The following is a 21,902-nucleotide window of genomic DNA, read 5'->3' as shown; positions in this document are numbered from 1 at the left end:
TTTAAAAAATATTTTTATGAAAAAATATTTATTTTAAAAACAGTTTTTCAATAAACATGTTTGATTGTGATTTTTCTTAAAAGCTATTTTATAAAATCAGATTTCGCACTATGTTTCTCGATATATTTTGGCATATCATGGCATAAATTATTAAAGTCTAAAACATTCCGAGAATTCATTTGCCTTTAGCACCCAAAGTGTTTCTTTCAAAGAAAAATAGTTTTTTAACTTGAAAAACAAATTTTACCTAATTATCATAAAAACAAGTTTTTGAGACCAAAAAGTATTTTTTTGGATGAAAAACTATTTTTTTTTTAAATAGAAACCAAACACATTTATTTTTTTAAAAAATATTTTTTCACTAATAAACACTTTTTGACAATAAATAAATAGGATCTAAATACCCCCTTATCTTAATTATCCAACCCCGGGTTTGTTGGAAGTATAATGCCAGCCGGGATCTGTTGGTGACCGACCGCACCCCCACCCCAAACTTCCCAAAAAAAAAAAAACTTAGTATGAACACTATTTACAGTCGATACTACATTGAGTTCTAGAGTGAATTCTGTGAAACCGTCGAGAACCGTAGCGATAAGCCCGATCAAGCTATTGCACTAGTTCAAATTTGGTGTACTTGTTATCTGTTTAGCAGCTGGAGAACCTGATTTCGATACCCCATCAGTGATTGCTGAAGCGGGGATTAATGCGATACGTGAAGGGCATACAAGGTATACTCCTAATGATGGTACTTTTGAGTTATGTAAAGCGATATGTCATAAACTTGAAGAAGAGAATGGTATTAGTTATACACCTGATCAAATTTTAGTTAGTAATGGTGCTAAATAAAGTGTACTTCAATGATTGTTTGATGTTTGTTCGCCAGGTGATGAGGTTATAATTCCTTATCCGTTTTATGTTAGTTGTCCTGAAATGGCTAGAATGGCTGATGCAAATCCGGTGATTGTAGTAACATCTTTGAATAATAACTTTTTGTTGGATCCTAAAGTTTTAGAATCAAAACTTAATGAGAAGTCGAGGGTACTTATTCTATGTTCGCCTTCGAATCCAACTGGATCTGTTTATCCTATAAAACTTACGGAGGAGATTGCTAAAATAGTTGCGAAACATCCTAGACTATTAGTGTTATCAGATGAGATTTATGAACATATCGTTTATGCACCAGCTACTCATATTAGTTTTTTGCTTCTTTGCTTGGAATGTGGGAGAGAACATTGATTGTTAATGGGTTTTCGAAGGCGTTTGCAATGACTGGTTGGAGACTTGGGTACCTTGCTAGTCCAACACATTTTGTTCAAGCTTGTGGGAAGATTCAAAGTCAAGCTACTTTAGGTGCTAGTAGTATTTCACAAAAAGCTAGAGTTGCTGCTTTAGGACTTGGATATGCTCACAAAAAGCTAGAGTTGCTGCTTTAGGACTTGGATATGCTGGAGGTGAACTGTTGGTTTTGGCAGGGTATGCAATATATTAAACCACACATTTCTTAATAATTGTATTTGGCAGGTAGGCATAGGCAGGGGTGGATCTAGGGGGGGGGGGGGGCGGGCCGGGACACACCCAACTTTTCCGGCAAAAAAAAATAATAGTTATAATAGTGTATAATTCATCCCAAAAACAAAATTTATAGTGTATATTAGTTGTAGCTGCCCCCCTTGAGTGGCAATCCTGGATCCGCCCCTGGGTACTGCGCTAAGCTAATTGAAGATGTCTGAAATGTTTGAATTCACACTTCCCTTCCCAAATGCGGTATTTTAAATTTTAAAAGAGAATTCCTTCCAAGCAACACAGACTGACACACAGCTAATAAACACGAGTATTGATTTGGTGTGATGACTTTTTCTGTGGAATATCAACGAACTATACACAAGCTATAAAAGACGGTGGTCAGCACACTCAGCACCAAATTTCATGAATTCAATAATAATGTTAGCGTCTCAACCTGCGAATATAAATGAGAAATTCCGTTTTATTAACAACACTTTATGAAGAGTCTGATACACGTACTTAGTAGATAGAGGCCATGATGCAATTTACAACTGGTTTATACACATGACTCCATTCACTGGAGCATATACATATGAAAAACCAGTCAAGCCATAGTTACGCTTTTATTTGGAAAACGGATAGTAGATTCTCCCAAGTCCTAACGCTAGTTACCATGCACATATATAGCACTCACAAGTCTCCTTCATGCTACATGCCTACATCTTAATCAACACATTGTTCCGCTTACTCATCTCCACAATGAAACCATAAGAACACCAAGTATTTTACTTAGAAAAATAAGTCCGAGGCGAAAATAGACGTCGTGGTGAAAACATCCCTGAAAACCTCGGCGAAGCAAGACCATTGATTGATTGAAAATCGGAAAGAACAAAATTACCATCCCTATCCTCACGAGGGCTATTGTTACTATATTCACCACTAAATGTCTTCCACCTTGTCAATTTGCCTATCCACTTGTTCTTTGATGGGCTCTTTGGGCTATTGTTCATCCTATCACTTAAGAACTCCTTCACTGCACCCACACCTTGTCGTATAACCTCCATTGGAGGTGTTACTAATGGATTTCCTTCTACACATAATTTATCTAGCTTCCTTAGACATCCAATCGAATTGGGTAAGGTTGTAATTTTGTTGTAACTTACATCTAATTCGATGAGGGACATAAGGAGACCTATGGAGTATGGTAGGGCGCCGAGGTACTGGAAATTTTGGCTCACATTGAGAATCTCAAGGTTGATTAAGTTCTCTAGGCCATCGGGGAGGGACCTGAGGCAATTGAGGCGCGCATCTAAGATCCTCAGGTTGGTTAAGTGGGTGAGTGAGTAAGGAAGGAAAACAAGCTTGTTTGAGTTGACTGATAGCTTCTTAAGGTTCAATAACTCAAACCCCATGGTTTCAGGCAGAGACTTTAACTTGTTGAAGTTGGCATTCAGCTCCTCAAGAGACCTATACGAGAAAAACGACATACATTATTCAATTGCATAAAAGAATGGCAATCAAACAACCCGATAATCAATTTTAGTTCAAAATTTATGAGGCAAAAGTCTAGCTATCTCTTGATTCGTTATGACTCTTAAAGAATTATTTCAAAGATATTCAAACTGGCATGCATGTTTCAAAAAAATAAAATCTAATTGGTATCGATTTTTGTCAGAGATGTTCCATGTCATTTGATTGGTCTTGCGATAATTCTAGCTTGTATATCCTATTTCAAATTCACCTTTCGCACAAGATCATTAACACAAACTCACACTACTTACTACCAATAGACCTATCATTTGATACCATATATATCGATCATATCATTTTCCAGTAAAATACTTTGGGAACTCATATACTTCTAGTGCAATTATTCATCAAGACGTACGCCATTAACTAACAAAAAGGCCAAATTCTCTAAAACCAAATACGTAATGGGCCAGGCTTCATTATTATTTTACTTTTTCTTTCAATAAAACGAACTTAAACAAACTGAAGAGAAAGAAAACAGGGAGATAGTGTGTGTACCTGCAATTTTCAATAGTTTTGGGGAGTGATTCGAGTGAATTTCCAGAAGCATTTAAGAACTTGAGCTTGTATAGACACCCAATAGAATTGGGAAGTGATTTAAGCTGGTTTGAGTGGAGATCCAATATCACCATGTTTAGCAATCTAGCTGCTAATGACTCCGGTATATTCTGCATGAACAAGATTCCCACCTTTAGTCTTGAGACATCATAGAACTCTATTGACAAAAAGTGGCAATTTAAAATTACAACTCTAAATTTTCAAAAAAATTCCCTACAAGTTTACTTAGTAAAAGTATTCAGTTAATTAAGAAGCATGAAAAAAAAAATCTATTTTTGCTTTAGAGGAGCAAAAACTTGATAAACAAACAAATTTGGAGTTTGGAGATGGATAATGAGCAACATATATGAAAATAAAAACTTCTATTTTGAGGGTACATAAAAAAAAAGTTTTGTTAAAGAATTAGTGAAAGTCTACACAAGCATGCACATAATCCGTGGACAGAGAGAAAAGGCGCATTTGGGAAAACAAAATGATGGTTTGTTACTTAGTTTATGATGAAATTCATTAAGACATATATGAAATAATGAAAAAGACATTATATGTACCTCAAGATTGTTATTAGAGAGATCTAACTTATGGATTAGAGCTAAATTAAGAGAAGGACTTGGTAGAGTATTCAAAGACCTTCCACTAAGATCAACTTCTAACTTCTCAACCTCAATTGCTGCTCTCTTTTCTTTTATTTTCTTCTTCATTTCCGTTCTCACTTGTTCTATTTCATGCATCATCTTAGACTTCCTTCTCTTCAAAACTCACAAAGACAGACATAAATTATATGAAGAGAGAACAAAACAATTCCAAGTTTTATATAAGCTAAATGTACGGATGTACATGGGTCTCTGACGCGTGTCTATGTCACAGTGGAAGTACAATCCGTATTATACGGATAGTGTCACCACGTTTTGTTTTCTACTAAAAGTAAACGCTTTTCTGGGCAGTGCCAGCAATGGGTGACCGTTCATTTCGGGCTGATTTAATCATTTTGTCTTGACCAAATCCAGGACTGTTGGCTTTGTTGGTACGGACGACTAATGTACACTACTTCAATTCTTACAAAGTTGCATCCTGCGAGAAGCATTGTACAAATTGCCAATGTCGATGAGGGTTTTGATATTGTAAACAACCTCATGATGTAGAATTGATGCGTCTCTACGCCATACGTTCTTGTTTTCTACAAGCTGTTAATTATATTTTGTTAATTTCTTTCTACAATAATACTCTTATTTGTTATTTGTTTTTAATCTGGTTTGGTCTCTCTACGTACACAAACTTCATACAGTGCGTAAAATATACCTGAGTCCAACAACACTCAAATTTGGTGTCTTCTCGCAGCCCACAATCCCCACATGCCCAATGGAGCATAAACTATTATGTGGGTCATTTAAAAACTGATAAAGAGCTCGATCTGTAGTAGTGTAGTGACATGTTTCAGCATAAGTAAGCTCCTGCTCCTATTATTCCCTACAGGCAACAGCAAATGAATTGACTTCACCTGAAATTAAGCACTTGCAACATGCGCTACCAACCCACCAAGTTAAAATTTAGATTATTGTCTTATTAATTAACTTATATATATTTGTTAATTAATATTTTTTTTTTGCTAAAGGATATTTTTCATTAAAATAGCGAAAATGTACAAAAAAAGATATTGTTAATTAACTAACTTATATTAGTGGTAATGCTAGGAGAGTTCATTCTGACATTATTGTAATGAGAGAAACCAAAAAGAAAAAAAATTAATGGAAAAGAATGGATGCTAGAAAAATAAGGGTTAGAAAATATACTTATACTCTATCCAGAGTCTCATATATATACTTAACCTACTTTGAGTGTTAAATTACTCTTACACATGAAAAAGAAAATACTAGATATGGTTCAGTTTAGAATTCCAAACTGATAGGCGCGCGCTTATAGATAATGTATACATACATGATAGATGCCCGCCCATATATACTAACATTCCACACTTATAGAAACGTGGAACAATGCATATTTCAACAACTTATATATACTAGCAATATTATCATTTTGAAATAGTTTTTCTTTCCCTAATTCAACTTGCAGCCGACGATGATGCGTTGCTATTGACTTTCCTACATTAAGGACGGTAGAGAATCCATCAGTAGTTATCAATGCAAGTACACTACTTCAATATTTTATTTGCAGGTTTTTTCTTAGTAGAAGGATTAGCTAGATTATCTTCCGGATGAGATTGCTTTGTAGGCCGAGTTGTCCAAGTTTCAAACCTTATTTGATGAGGATCTTTGTAGAATTATGCCCTCACATAATAGTCTTCCAGCTCGTTGGTACGACTTGGTCCCTTGATTCAAATACAAAACTTGACAGAAGCAATCCAATTAAAAAACTTAAAAGGAGCAATCTAGTGACCAGGTTGATGTGCAAATTATATCACCCTCAACGGAAATCCCACTCGCGATAACGATCAATATGTGACTAACACATCACAAATGAGATGAATACGCTCAAATAAGTCATAAAATCACGTACCCCATAACTAACTAAAGTTTTTGTTGTACCCAACAACCACCTCAATCTAATAATACTAGCTTTCGAACCCGTTCTACGAACGGGTGCCGTTATATTAAATTATTGTAAAAAATATTAGCAACTATGCATAGCTATGAGATATGAAAATTATATTAATCAGTCATTCAAATTTTTGTACCACTTTCTATAAAAATGAAGCATCAAACCTTGATAAAACTCATCGACTTCTTTTTGTTGTTAGGTTTAATAATAGAAGTTTGATTGAAATTTTATGAGAATGTCTAATGTGACGAAAATAATATTGAAGCTACTTGAAAAGCATGACATCTTAATCATAATAAAAAAAATTATGATAAACACTACTTAAAATGAAAAACTATATTTGTCGAGACATTTATTCCCTCTACTTATAATACAAACATGTTTTAGGGTTATTAGTTCAATGCATTTGCATTAAGTTTATGATTTTTCTATTAATTATTTTTTGAAGTTAGTTCAATGTAGTACATTGCATTCAGTTTCCAATTTCTCATTAATTATTCTTTGAGGTTAGTTTAATGCAGTTGCATCAAGTTTTCGATTTCCCATTAATTATTATTTAAGGTTAGTTCAGTGCGATTGCATCCACTTTATAATTTTCCGTTAGTTATTTATTAAAGTTAATTTAGTATAGTTGCATCCAATTTTTTATGTTTAATTAATTAGTTTTTGAGATTAGTTCAATGCATTTGCATCAAGATTTCAATCTCCCGTTAATTACTCTTTGAGATTAGTTCAATACATCTGTATCCAGTTTTTGATTTTCCGTTATTTATATTTTGAGGTTAGTTGAATGCAGTTGCATCCAATTTTCGATTTCCGTTATTTATTTTTTGAGGTTAGTTCAATGCAGTTGCATCTAGTTTTCGATTTCTCATTAATTATTATTTGTGGTTAATTCAATACATCTGCATCCAATTTTCAATTTCCCGTTAATTATTTCTTGAGGTTAGTTCAATGCATTTGCATCCAATTTATTATTTATGCTTTAAGGTTAGTTCGATGCAATTACATCCGGTTTCTGATTTCTCGTTAACTATTTTTTGAGGTTATTTTAGTGCATATTTGCATTTAGTTTCTGATTTCCCACCAATTATTCTATGAGGTTAGTTCAATGCAGTTACATTTGGTTTTTGATTTTACGTTAATTATTTTTTGAGTTTAGTTCAATGCATTTGCATCCAGTTTCTAGTTTCCCATTAATTATTATTTGAGGTTTGTTTAATGTTTAATGCATACCGTTTATGATTTCCCATTAAATATTTTTCAAGGATTTGCATCTATTTTCTAATTTTCTGTTAGTTGTTCTCTGGCGTTATTTTAATGCAATTGCATCCAGTTTTTTATTTCTAGTTAATTACTTTTTGAGTTTAGTTTATTGCATTTGCTTAAAGTTTTCAATTTCCGTTAATTACTCTTTGAGCTTAGTTATGTATTTAAATCCAGTTTTCGATTTTCTTTTAATTATCCAATATGGTGTGTAATACCAACTTCTACTAATCTATCTATAGTGTCCTTCCAAACATGACATAAAAAATAAATTATGTTTAATTTACTATGTTGGATCATCAAAGATTATCTAGTTCCCAATTTTTCGTTAATTATTCTTTAAATTATGCATGACTCACTATGTGGAATCTGCAAAAATATTATCTACGAACGGGTGTTGTTATATTAATTATTCTAAACAATATTTGCAAATATGCAGAACTATTATATATTAATATTATATTTGTCACTCATCCAAATTTCTTATAACGTGAAAACCTCACTCTCCATTAAAAAAAAAACTCACATTTGATAAAACCCTTCAATTTCATTTTGTTGTTTAATAATAGAAGTTTAATTGAAGTTTTGTGAGATTGCCTAATAAGGCGAAATTCATATATATTGAAGCTACTTGAATAGAAAGAAGTTACCAATCATACGGAAAGAGATAAGATAAACACAATTTTAAATGCAAAACTATACTTATCGAGACATTCTCACAACATATAATCCAACTATGTTTTGAGGTTAGTTCAATGCATTTGCATCCAGTTTCTAATTTTCCGTTATTTATATTTTGATGTTAGTTCAATGCAGTTGAATCTAATTTCTGATTCCCGTTATTTTTTTTTTAGGTTAGTTCAATGTGGTTGTATCTAGTTTTCGATTTCTCGTTAATTATTCTTTACAGTTAGTTCAATACATTTGCATCCAATTTCCAATTCCCTGTTAATTGTTCTTTGAGGTCATCTCAATGCATTTGCATCCAGTTTCTGATTTCCAGTTAATTATTCTGTGAGATTAGTTTAATGCATTTGCATATAGTTTTTGATTTCTCGTTTATTATTTGATAAGGTTGCATTTACATCTAGTTTCCGATTTTCCGTTAATTATTGTTTGATATTAATTTAATAAATTTGCATCTAGTTTCCAATTTCCTGTTAATTATTTCTTGAGGTTAGTTTAATGCATTTGTATCCAGTTTATTTTTTAAGATTAGTTCAGTGCAGTTGCAGCCGGTTTCCGATTTCCCATTAATTATTCTTTAAGATTAGTTCCACGCATTTGCATCATGTTTCCAATTTATAATTAATTTTTCTTTGAGGTTAGTTCAATGCAGTTGCATCCAGTTTTCGATTTCCCATTAATTTAATCTTTGAGGGTTAATTCAATGCATTTGCATCCAGATCTGATTTCCTGACAATTATTTTTTTATATTAGTTTGATGTATTTGCATCCAAGTTTTGATTTCTCGTTAATTATTCTTTGAGGTTAGTTTAATGTAGTGTATCCATATTCTGATTTTTTATTAATTACTTTTTAAGATTAGTTTAATACTTGCATCCAGTTTCCGATTTCCCGTTAATTATTTTTTGAGGTTAGTTCAATGCAGTTACATCAAATTTATATATATAGTGTTGAAAATTTATAAATTTATAAATTTAATTGGAATATGTCGTAATTATTGTGGCTAGAATTGTGATTTTTAGAATCCTTAACTATGAATAAATATTTAAATCCCATTGTGGATGGCACATCAAATCGAAAGGGTTTTAGGAAAATCGTTTTCGGTGGAAACTATTGTTTTTAGCAATTTAGTTTTTTGTCTCATATTTTTTTTTTCGTAATTAGCTATATTGTTTAGGAAAAGTTGGAGATTGTGTGACACTCTAGATGGGATTATTTTTTCATAATTAGTTATAGTGTTTAGGAAAAGTTAGAGACTCTCTAAAACTTTATATGGAATTGTTTTCTTATTTATATCCTATTTTTTTATAAATAGTAATAGAGTTTAGAAAAAACTGGAGTTCCTGCGAGTGCTCCAAAAAAAATAGATTGATGAGGGCATAGTACAAAATATCTCGATATATCGCGATAAATATTGAGATTTCCGAAATAGATACATAAATATCGCGATATTAATTTGGATAAATACCAGTGTAAATATCGACGATATTTGTGGATATATCGCGATATTTCGACGATATAAAAATTCTATTTTAATCACGATATTTTCAGATATATTTGGTGGTGGTGGCGAAAGAAAGAAACTGGAGAGTTTCGCAAACCGACGAACAAACTAAAAAAAAGCTACTCCTACCCTCTCCCACGCGAAATTTTGATGGCTATAAAAGCTCATTCTTCTCCACTCTCGGTCTCTCGCACACCTCTCAAACTCAACAAGTCTCCTTTTATCAGTAAATTACTCTGTATATCAAACTTCATTCTGTTTTTGCAGTTCTATAGCTCTACTCTACTCGTGCCTCATCTCCATCAGGTCTAAATAGCTTCTCACATCCTTGGTAATCTTTAATCCTTTGAAGTAACTAAGACATTTTGTTTTCCAGTAATCTTATTTAATAAAACATGCATTTTCTGGCGTTGTGATTTGTAGGATTGTTGTCCCTCACTGTCGGTTGTCAGGATATTGGAGTAGAACATGAAATACTGGAAGACTCAATTCCTCGAATCTCCCAAACTTTGAAGCTTGATTCTGATCCATCGAGTTTATTATGTGTAAGTATGATATAACAAGACACTTGGGATTTATTCTATCATTTTTAACCATAATAAGAATGTTGTTTGTATACGGAACTGTTTTTGTGTAATTTCACTGTATGATCATAGTTATTGGAATCTTTGGCAATTGTTACCTTTGTCGGAGAATACGATCCTCAAGATATTTAACGCTCAATGCAAGTGATATGGGATTTTCTTCATCACAAATTGGTACTTGGGCTTACTATTTCTTTGAAAAACTGCTATTGATAAGTGAACTGGGTGATTGAAATTTATTGGTGTTATTCAGGAAGCAACAAGTGAGCGCAATAATCAAGTACTAATAGCTGCTATATCTGCTTGGTCCTTTCTACTTGCAAGCTTGAATAGTTGGAGTATAAGTCCAAAGCTTTGGAACGAGTGAGTGCCTGTTGTCAATCCTAAATTCACAAGATTCAATTTTGGTATGGTATTTCGATGCAAGAAATTTACATGCATTTGTGGTTGGTTATGTGTCAATACCTTATCTTTTCAATCTACTAGATGAAAGTGATCCATCTGTGGGTATGGTAGCGAGTGAAACACTAGCTCTTATTATTGAGATTGGTGCTATAGAGAAGTTCTCAAATGACTACTAAACTATTATTAAGCCCTTACATCCGTCAGAGGTAAGTACTCACTGTTGAGGAACCAAAACTCTGAATTTCTCTATTTTTTTTTGTTTTGTGTAAGTTTAACCAAACCTTTTACCTTCTGAGAAAGATAAGTAACTTAGTTAGCCACTTAGTTAAAGTAAATTAGCATAAATAACTAAATTTTTGAGATACCGACTTTGCTCTTCTTGAGGTCTACAAGAGCTTTGTATCTGCCAATAGTTGCCATGCTGCCTATATGCTTGTAGACAAATGAGGCACCTAATTCCTTGTCTCCGACACAGTTTGCATGTCCTCCGCCTTCTTTTCCAATCTGGTTTAACATAGCTGCTAGATGTTTTCCCTGCCGCTCGGCAACATGTTCCAAGTTCCCTGATTAAGTAGAACAAAGAGGCGATTAATAACGATTGCAACTTCGCTCTCACTAAAAAAAAAAAAAGTGAAACGCATCGAGTCGCGAAACGGTGACTAACTATTCATCTAACTTAAAATAGTAAAAGAGGGTTTCAACATATTCTTGAAAAACAAATAAGAGAAAAGGACCACATTGGCTAAGGCAAGAAGATTTCATGTTTTATTTTATCGCGATACTCCAGAGAGGAACCAATCTGAAGCTAGAACTAAGGTATGTTCATCCAATCGGAGAGCCGTCTTTTTTCTTCTTATTTTTTCCCTAAAAATTCTGGTTCTCTTGTTTGGGTTATGTTAAATTGAACTTTGTAAGATGACCTCTTCTACTGTTGTCTTATGAACCTTACATTCTTCAGGAAGAGCGAGAGGCAGCTCTCAAGCAACTTAGGAAGAGCTTGACATTTAGAGCAAACCCAATGCCAAGCTTCTACCAAGAAGGATCACCACCTAAAGTCGAACTTAAGAAGGTACTCCTGGACCTTTACAATTTTCAGCTGCAAAACTTTCTTAGTCGGCAGAGATTGAAACAACATACTGTAGCTTAAGAAAATACTTTTTACTTGGTTTCTTCTCATTGATAGTCTAATCAGTATATCTTTTAGTAGTTGGTGTAGTTTTATTGGATTTCCAAGTTATGACAGGATTTAAGTTTATGAAATGTCGAAAATACAGAGGAAATTCTGCCTAAATTTTTGTAGGATTTTTTCTGTCTCTATGTAGTTTGGGTTTTGTTTAGTTGGTCTGTATCATGTCCTGAGTTTTGTAATAATTGTAGATGTCACGTGTCTTTGGTATTCAATGACTGTTTTATTGTTTTATTGTTATCTTCGTTCTCTTATCTCTTATCTCTTATCTCTCTGGAAATGCTAGGGCTAGTTGTTCTTGTGTGCGTGCATCTGTGCTGAAGATTTATACGTGAAGGAATCATCATAAGAAAAGATGATGAAATCAGTCTCAGCAGAAAAGATGATGAAATCGGTCTCAACAGAAAATGTCTCTGAAATCAATGAGAGTTATATTGATAAAAGCATGGGAATAATGATGGTCAATGGTCTGAACGAGACGATGGGTAAGGTTCTAGAGTTCTTGCAAGAGGCAAAGGATCATGATCATAGAAAAGGAGAGGATCTTCTTGATTCAGTGTTGTTTGTTGGGAAGTACTTTGCGGAATCACCCTTTGCCTGCATGCTAAAGGCTTTGGATCTTCTCGAGTACCTTCTTTCCATCAAGGGTGAGGATGAACCAAGACCATTCTATTCTGTTTTATTTATGCTTCCCCTATTATCCCAAATAACAACCTCTATTGAAGGGTGTAAAATCCTGGCTTCAACCAAAGGGCAGCAATATGTTGTAGATTGCTTGATCAAGATGATGGATGCGGTTTATGGTAGTGATGGGGAGGATACTAGTGGGAGCATGGTTTTGGCAAGTGATGTAATTGAACACGTCCTATTGACAACTGATGAAGTGGATTGGAGTTGTGTTGGTCGTCTCCTGAAGACGTTAGAGTGTTGGATAGACTCTATAAGCGAGGTATCTATGGACATCAAGGTTGCAGGCCTTCAAGCTCTCATCATGGATTCAATCACAACAGAAGATCTAATAGATGTGATATATGATTGACGCTCAGTGCAAGTGCAACAAGTATTGTAATATGTAGAAAAAAAATTCAAGATTCATTGTTAAAGAATTAAAAGTCAATGTAATATGTAGGAATTCTGAGGTGTATTTTTGAGTATCAGAGAGTAATTTATATTAAAAGTACGACTGTGGGAATAATATATTTATATATATTATGCATGTGTCCAACACGAATCAGGAAAACTCATAGAAGATTGTTACAACATAACACCTCGTCCAGAACGAGGTGACAACTTCTAGGACTCATGACAGATCGTTACAACATAACACCGTCCCGTAACGAAGTGACAACTGGCATATGCACGCTAACGGGCGAACGCCAACGTAGGCTGTGTTGGTTAAAGCCATAGCATCGGTCAAGGCTCATGAATACACCGTCTAAAAGCTCATTTATTCTCATCAAGGCAGGGGACCCGAAATGACGGAGGAAAGGGGAAGCATTGGGTACTTACCTATAAAACAGAGGAGAGGAACTACGTCTGACTTGATTCAAGTTCATCACAAAAACTTGATACATAGGCAGCTCGTCCCAAAGCGAGCTCAGTCAAAACTCGACCCATCACAATCTTTCCCATTATTCACACTTGTAAGAACTGATTAAATTCAACCTTTACAATGACTACATTCAAAAAAAATATAGTTGATTTGTGGATATTTATTGATATTTGTTGATATATAGCGATATATCTACGATATTTGCAGTCAGAAATACCCACATATAGTCTGTGGATATTTGTCGATATTTATTGATATATACACGATATTTACAGATGCCACAATGTAATATATCCTCACACAGGAGGATATATCCACGATACATATCCATAAATCAGAGGTCGATATTTTGCCATATCCTGATATTTTGTACTATGGATGAGGGTATAACTATAATATATATCTAAGGAATTGAAATATGTCGTAATTATTGTGGCCGTAATTGTGATTTTTTGAATCCTTAACTGAATAAATGTCTAAATCACATAGTGGATGACACATCAAATCGAAAGGGTTTTAGGAAAATCGTTTTCGGTGGAAATTATTGTTTTTAGTAATTTAGTTTTTTGTCTCCTTTTTTTTTCGTAATTAGCTATATTGTTTAGGAAAAGTTGAAGATTATGTGAAACTCTAGATGAGATTTTTTTTTTGTAATTAGCTATAGTGTTTAGGAAAAGTTAGAGAGCTGTGAAACTCTATATGGGATTGTTTCCTTATTTATATCATACTTTTTTATATTTAGTAATAAAGTTTAGGAATATATATTTAAGGATAAAGATAAATATTTGTTTTCTATTTTATCTCCTACCTTTTCTTAATTAGCCATGACACATGGACACTCTAGAAACGCTTTCTCAATTGAAGAGGGTAGAACTCTAATATATATATATATATTATCTTAATTAACCATGGCACGTGGACACTCTAGAAACGCTTCCTCAATTGAAGAGGGTAGAGCTATAATATATATATATTAGAAAAAGTAGATATATATATATATAAAGATCTCCTAAATTAAATTGAGGTATTTTCAAAAAAAAAAAAAAAAAAAAAAAAAAAAAAAAAAAACCACCTATTTTTTTGACAATCTTCTTCTTTCCTCATTGTCAAAATTTGATTTCGATTTTTTTTCCCTTCATACTCATTCTCATTAGGTTGGTATTCATCCCAGCCCCATTATTTTGGTATAGTTGATTCAAATTAAAAGTGGGTACTTGTATGTTTATTAGTGAGAGAAATGTTACTAAAGAAGAGATTATTAGAGAAGAAATCAATATCATTTTATTTTTTAATAGAAAAAAAAGAATATGTTTATGTTCTTTTTCAGTTACAAGTGAAAAACTTAGAATATATATGGTTAAGTATTAAGTTCTTAATATATTCTAATAAATAAATTGTTTTGTCTTGGGTACGCCTAATAAAAAAAATTAGGGACATAAATGTGTCTAAAACAATTTTATTTATTTATTTTGAAATTGGGGTATGAAAGTATTTTTATGGGTGTGTCCAAGATCACCATTGTTTTTTGGTTTTTGTAAGTACTTACTATTTTGGGTGTTTGTTTTTCAGCTAATTATAAGTGATAAACTTTTTTTATGTTATTTTTGTTACTTATAATAAGTGTCAAAAGTGTAAGTATCAAAACTTAACTTATAAAAATTTGTTAGTAGAAAATAGTAAGCACTTGTAAGTAGCAAAAAAACAAAAAAAACAAAAAAACAAACACCAAGAGTTTTATCATAGTCGTCATTCCGTGCACAAGAGTGGACTTGAACCCAATCAAGCTTTGGGAATGTACGGCAACAATCTACTGATAAGGAAAATGGTCATTAAGATGGCGTAACTATAACGTTGTTTTGTGATGTGTACGAGTATTATATTTGTGATTTCCATTTGCTTCCGACGAATATATATAAACATGATGTGATGCTTCATTATTGATTGACTTTCGTTCAGTAAGGAACTAAGGACGGTAGGAAATCTGACACTAAAAGCCTATTGAGATTTTGACGCGGCGATTACTTCAATTGTTATATATTGTTTTGTTTTAATTTTCTTTTGCTTTTCTCTTACTAAAAAGGACTAGGCCACTCGGATTAGCTTGTTTCGTTGGATTATACATGGTCCTCATTTTTAAACCTTAAGCATAAAAGTATGTCCTTCCAAAGTTCCAATTAATATTCTTACATTATTAATGTTACAGTCCGTCTTGATTAAGGACCACATGTTAGACAAAAACAAATAAACAAATGAACAAAATGAACAAATCCATTTTTTTAATTTAATATGTGATGGTAGGGGAAATAATAAAATTTTAATGGTTATCTCATTCAAAGTTCAAAACCTTGAAGCTTAAGTTATGGGTGTTTCCCTCCGTCTTAGCTATCACTCTTGCTGTTTGCCGGTAGACCTGTTAAAAGAAACATCAAAGAGTAAGTTAATGTAATGATTCGGTATTTTATTTAAGGATAATCCAGTCATTTTATATGTTAGCTCGGTATTACTAAAGAATATTTTTATAGACTGATTTGGGTGGCGAGTGCTGGTATCTATTTTTTTTAGTAATTTAATAATTACAATTTTTGGTATAGATGTTTGACACGGTACTTTCTAAAGTTCATGTGAATTTATTGATTGCAACAATTAATTGGAACCCGTCTAATTATATGCTAATTGGTGGGTTTAACGTTTATCATTGGTTAGGTGTTAACGTTTATTATTAGGGGCCTTTTCTATTATATTAGACTTGTTTCACCTTTTAATTTATTGGGCCATTTCTTAAGTCTTGTTCTATATCGGGCTTGCTCCTATTATTTGGGCATGTTCTATTAAATCAAGTTTGAGTTGTTTTTATTGAGGCACCATTTTGTGATAAGGACTAATATGGTGCGTACACCTCCTAGTAACACATGCATACCACCTCTTGCTTGGACAGGATATTTATTGTCATCTCGGTATGTTAGAAAGTACGAAGAGAAAGGAAGAGAGAGGATCATAAGCTTGATAGGTAGTTACTATGAGAGAAGAGACACACATCCAAGGTAATTAAAAAGAAAAGGAAACATGTCATAAGGGATGATTAGAGGGAGACGACGCCACCTATATTTTTTTAGGGAAGAAAATCATCTGGAATGAGGGGAACTCTTTAGTTTTCTTTTGGTTTTGGGAATTGACTATTTCTCTTTCAGAAGTAGGACTAGATTCTCACAACAAGCAAGCAAAACTGGATGAGAATTTTACAGAGTTTCTCTCACACACATATATATATATAGTCATTCTCTAAAAAGTAGCTATTTAAGTTAATTTAAAATAAGTACGTAGGTAAAATTTTACCTATAAAATGAATTCAACCCCAATGTTTTGTGGATATGATATACTCACTGTAAAGATCATCTCCATAAAATTTCAGCACATTTGGAAACCTCTAACATTAGCAAAAAATTATTGCAAAAACTCAACATTTCTAGACCATTAGATTTCTTTTTAAATATGACAACAATTTTTCTCTAAGTTAGAGGTTTTCAAATGAGTTGAAATTTTGTGGGAATGATATTTATGATGAGTGTTTCACAACCACAAAAAATTAGATTTGAATTACTTACGTACTTATTTTAAGTTAACTTAAGTAGTTACTTTTAGAGAAAAATAAGGACTAAATCTAAAACAATCATAACTTCACCTACAAAATGATTTAAAATCTAATATTTTGTACATATGATCTACTAACCATAAAGAATATCTCTACAAAAATTCAACTCGTTTGACAATTTTTAATATTGACAAAAGATGATTGCAAAAACTAGACATTTCTGGACCGTTAGATATTTTTCAAAAATGGACAATAATTTTTATCTAAGTTAGAGGATATCAAACGAATTCTTTATGGTTAGTAGATCATATACACAAAAAATCATGTTTTAAATCATTTTGTAGGTGAAGTTATGGTTGTTTTAGTTTGGTCCTTATTTAAGGTCCTTTTAAATCATTTTGTAGGTGAAGTCATATCTCATCATATAAGTTGAATCAAGGGTTGATATTTTGTAGATACGATCTCCCCACCATGAATAACATGTCCACCAAATTTCGGCTCATTCAAATATGTCTAACCTAATCAAATGTTATTACGAAATCGGAAAATTATGGACTGTTAGATAAATGTTCAAAATTGAACACTAGTTTTCGCAATGTTGGACATATCCAAATAGGATGAAATTTTGTGGGCATGCTATCTATTGTGAGAAGATTATATCCACAAAAAGTGGGGTCTTAATTAGTTTGGTCGGTTGGTCCGGATCTTATTTTATACCATAAAGACCATCTCTACAAAATTTCAGCTCATTTGAAAACCTCTAACCTAGATAAAAATTGTTGTCATCTTTGAAAAAAAATCTAACGGTCCAGAAAATAGTGTTTTTGCAATCATCTTTGCCTAGGTTAGAGATTTTCAAATAAGTTGAAATTTTGTAGAGATATGTTTATGGTGAGTAGATGATATCCACAAAAATTTATGTTTGAATTTATTTTCTAACTATATATATATAGTTAGAATTAATTTGATTAAGGGGCATGACTCATGAGTATTAAATATGAGAGAGAGATAATGGCAAATGCGTTGAATTCTATTTGTACAGTTCTCAGGTACACCATCTGTTAAGGCCGCACTAGGCCACTCTACAAGCCGCTCCAGGTCATTGCTAGGTCGCTTCATGCCGTCTCCAGGCCGTTACAAGCTATTGCTAGGCCGCTTCAGGCAGTTATAGGCCACATGCCAACCCACCGCAGGCCATTTCCAAGCTGCTATACTCTTACCTATTTAATTAATTATCATTTGATTTTCTCACGTAACTATATTTTAGTTAGAATAGTAATGAAATAATATTCTTTATTGTTATTGAGATTTTTGTTCGTTTTCTTGAGAATTCGGGACAAACCTAGAAAATGTTCAAAGTGAAGTGGTGTACAATGTACAATGTAGAATACCGATTTCAAGCTAGGGAATCGGTTAGTAGACGTTACATGATTAGAACAAGAGTCAGATCAAGAACCTATGTTGCCTTCCGTATCGGAATGGCTTAATCCATTCCCATAGATATTTACACCTCAATAAGAGAACTACGATTGGTTTGATCCCTAAAAGGGGTACGTAGGTAGCCACCTGACTCAACCACTTTCATAGGAAAACCCCTACCCCTTTTTGAGAAAGGAAATCGGTGATTCATTCAAGTTATTTTGTTGATGTTTAATTTTAGTTAATTTATTTTCGCACGTGTTAACCATGATCTAATTCTTTTAATAATATATATATCTGTCAGGGTAACTATCTACCCTTATGTTTGTTATACTACTGTACCACTCCCCTTATCCAATTGCATTGGAAGAAGACGTGCTCTGTGGATTCAATGCATAATTGGCAAAAAGGGCAAGTAAATTCCCCTTTCAGTCCTCTACTTAATAAGATATTGCCAGTAGGCAATCCTCCCATATAGGTCTTCCAGATAAAGTGTTGAGTTCTTGCTGCTATTTTAGCTTCCCATATCCTCTAAATAGTTTTTCCTTGAACAGAAGAACTTTCAGCTTCCCAGTTGTCACTTGTCAATAACTTGTAATCAGATTTCACAATGAAATGCCTTTGGGGTGGCATTCTCAAGTTATGACATCCTCTAGGTTAGAGGGTCTAACAAGAATTTGCACAATTTGGTCAACAATAGGCTGTGGGAAGAAGAATTCCAGCTAGAAAATGCTTATTCTAACCATCCTTACTATGATTCAAGATGCCTTTGACATTAGTGTTTCTATCAAAATGGGGGTTGAAAATGTGATCCTCCAGAAGGATAGGTTTATCATTGAAGCATATCCATGGATCATTACATACTTCATCATTGAAGCATATCTATAGATAATTACATACTGAAGTATGCTCACCATTATTTATAGTCCAGATAAGCCCCGCCAGGTTTGATGAGATCATAACTTTTTGATATTCCTCTCCAAAAGTACGAGATATGATCATGTATATATTAATATTAGATATACCTCCACCTCTTGGCCACAACTTTTTGTATACAGATTTGAAACTTTTGGCCCAGAGAGAGGTTTTGTCAATGAATAATCTGAAACATTGTTTCCCCTAAAGAGCATTGTTCACGGCTTTGGTATATGTCTGAACCCTAGCCCTCCAAATTTTTTGGGTTTGCAAATAGTTCCCGAATTCATGGTATGTATGTCATGATTTTCCTCAATACCATTCCACCAAAAACTTATGCAAGCTTTGTTAATATTTTTATACATCGATCTTGTTAGAAAGTGCATATGTTAACATAGCATAAATAGGCATAGCTTGAGCGCATGTACTAGGAAAGTTCTACCAGCTTGTGAGAGGACTTTTGCCCTTCACCCTCTGATTTTTGTAAAAACCTTACCTAGGATACATCCAAAATCCTCAAATTTATTTTTAGTTATTCTAATTGCCTCCCCCCTCCCCAAATACTTATCATTCTTTTTAAGAAAAATTCACCAAAAAAAAAAAACTTTTCAAAACATTTTGATAGTCTGGTTGAACATTTTCACTACAAAAAATGCTTGTTTTGCCAAAATTCACTTTATGATCTGACCAGAAACCTCACAATATACATCAATAACCCTTTATCAATAACCCTTTTTAAGTTGACATTTTCCTCAAAGTCAGCTTTGCAAAAAAGAATGAGGTCATCTGCATACATAAGATGTGATAAAGAAGGAGAGTTTCTCCTAATCTTAATACCATACAGATTCCCATTTTTCTCTTCTTTTATTATGAGTCTAGACAGGACCTCAAACAACATAATGAAAATACATGGGGACAAAGGGTCTCCTTGTCTCAAACCTCTTTGTGGGAAGATGTGAGACAGAAGAGACCTATTGAGAAACACCCTGAAAGAAATAGTGCCCAAACAATTGGATATGAGGTTTCTCCACTTAGAGGAAAAACCTAACTTTTTCATAATCTCATCCAAAATCCCCCACTCTACTCTATCATAAACTTTGGCCATGTCCATTTTAATGGCACACATACTTTGTTTCTTCTTTTTCATAAGTTTCATTTGGTGGAACACTTCACTAGCTAGTCCAATATTGTCTCCAATATTTTTTCCTTTCATGAAGGCTCCTTGGAAAGGGAGATGAACTTGTGAAGATGGGGCTTTTAATCTATTGGCTAAAATCTTTGATATGACTTTATAAGATATGTTCACATGCTGATTGGTCTAAATTTTGATATGTGGTCAGGATTGGGGATTTTGGGGATCAAAATGATGAAGGTTTCATTTATTTTGGGGTGCAGATTCCCATACGTACGTGAAGAAGTATTGAACAAGGTTGATGATGTCAGGTCTAACAATGTCCCAACATTGTTGGTAGAAAATGCCCTGGAACCCATCTGGTCTAGGGGCTTTGAGCTTGCCTATTTTCTTAACTACATTCCACACTTCAATTTCAGATGGAATATTAGTATAATTTGGTTCTCTCTTTTAGAGATCACAGGATGAAATAAATTAGATATCTCTTGGCAATGTGGTTGTTGATCAGAGGTGGATGAAGAGATTAGTAAAGTACTCATTCACTGTTTCACCAATCTCTTCCCTAGTGGTTCTCCACACACCCATATCATCCTTAATCTTTTCCACTAAGTTTTTCCTCTTTCTATAGATGGTAGAAAGATGATTTTTTTTTTTTTTTTTTTGTATTTCTACCTCCATTCTCGATAGCATTATTACATGCTCTTTGATTCCAAATGGATTCTTCCCTCTCCAGCCATTCTTGAAACTTATTCCTTACTTGTTGTACTTCATTGTAGTTGTCCTCAGAGCAATCTCTCATCATAATCTTAGTGAGCATAATTTTATTTATTTATTTTTTTTAATGGAACACATTATATTACCAAAGACTTCCTTATCCCACTTCTTAAGTTCTATCTTAGTATTCCTTAGCTTAGATATATGGTCTTAGCATCAGGACAACTATTATACTCTTTATTCCAAGCATGATTAATAGTATATATACATGATGCATTACTTAACCACATGTCATAGAACCTAAAAGGTCTAACAAGCTTCTTAGATATCATATTAAAATTAACAATAAGAGCAAGGTGGTCAAAAGACCCAACAACCACATTTTTAACAAAAGCTTGAGAGAATTTTTCAATCCACTCAGTGGTAACAAGAGCTCTGTCAAGTCTCTCCAAGATGTGACTATTAAAAGCTCTGTTATTTGCCCAAGTGAACTTTGTAAATGTTATATTTTTTTCTAGAGTAGGTAGCTAGGGGGAGATGGATCGGTTGATTAGGTTTGACCGAGTTCGTGTAGACGAACTGCCTACATATCAAGTTCTCTCTCTCTGGGGGGGGGGGGGCTTGAATCAGGTTAGACGTAGTTCCTCATCCTCTTTATATAGGTAAGATGCCCGCGCCTCATGCTCTCTCAATTTAGGTCAGATCCAGATCTCCAGGTCACTTATGAGCCATGATGACAAGTTATGGAGAATTAATGAGCTGCGTGCCTGAAGCTTCGGTCTTGATAGGTGTAATAAAGGCTTAC

General features: G+C 33.5%; 1 protein-coding gene, 2 long non-coding RNA genes and 1 pseudogene across 3 annotated transcripts; 3 read left to right on the top strand and 1 right to left on the bottom strand.

The window, feature by feature from the left end:
* Nucleotides 1-528: 528 nt before the first annotated feature.
* Nucleotides 529-1,551, top strand: LOC147509078 (bifunctional aspartate aminotransferase and glutamate/aspartate-prephenate aminotransferase pseudogene; annotated as a pseudogene).
* A 415-nt stretch (nt 1,552-1,966) lies between these two features.
* On the bottom strand, nt 1,967-4,382 carry LOC147509077 (plant intracellular Ras-group-related LRR protein 6-like). The gene is made up of 3 exons (XM_086601371.1): nt 4,140-4,382; nt 3,532-3,701; nt 1,967-2,970 (listed from the first exon to the last, which is right to left on the bottom strand). Exons 1-3 carry the CDS (start codon nt 4,320-4,322, stop codon nt 2,289-2,291), a joined length of 1,035 nt encoding a protein of 344 aa, XP_086457497.1. The 5' UTR covers nt 4,323-4,382; the 3' UTR covers nt 1,967-2,288.
* Nucleotides 4,383-10,023: 5,641 nt separating this feature from the next.
* LOC147509076 (uncharacterized) lies at nt 10,024-10,550 on the top strand. The gene is made up of 3 exons (XR_015217088.1): nt 10,024-10,146; nt 10,258-10,359; nt 10,439-10,550. It is a non-coding gene; the product is annotated as an uncharacterized LOC147509076 (long non-coding RNA).
* A 98-nt stretch (nt 10,551-10,648) lies between these two features.
* On the top strand, nt 10,649-12,824 carry LOC147509075 (uncharacterized). Its single transcript, XR_015216492.1, has 3 exons — nt 10,649-10,796; nt 11,549-11,659; nt 12,063-12,824. It is a non-coding gene; the product is annotated as an uncharacterized LOC147509075 (long non-coding RNA).
* The last annotated feature ends 9,078 nt before the right edge of the window (nt 12,825-21,902 follow it).

The sequence above is a fragment of the Coptis chinensis genome, chromosome 3, assembly GCF_015680905.1.
Source record: "Coptis chinensis isolate HL-2020 chromosome 3, ASM1568090v1, whole genome shotgun sequence".
In the NCBI taxonomy this organism is placed as follows: domain Eukaryota; kingdom Viridiplantae; phylum Streptophyta; class Magnoliopsida; order Ranunculales; family Ranunculaceae; genus Coptis; species Coptis chinensis.
The sequence above is the reverse complement of the archived record's forward strand: the minus strand, read 5'-3'. Positions and strand labels throughout refer to the sequence as shown.

Bases quoted from the DNA above. Each gene is read 5' to 3' on its own strand.
- LOC147509077 (XM_086601371.1), bottom strand. From the start codon at position 4,322: ATGATGCATGAAATAGAACAAGTGAGAACGGAAATGAAGAAGAAAATA. The intron at 3,702-4,139 runs GTACATATAATG...TTGTTCATGCAG, and splicing joins TCTCTAATAACAATCTTGAG to AATATACCGGAGTCATTAGC. The intron at 2,971-3,531 runs GTACACACACTA...TTTCTCGTATAG, and splicing joins AAAACTATTGAAAATTGCAG to GTCTCTTGAGGAGCTGAATG.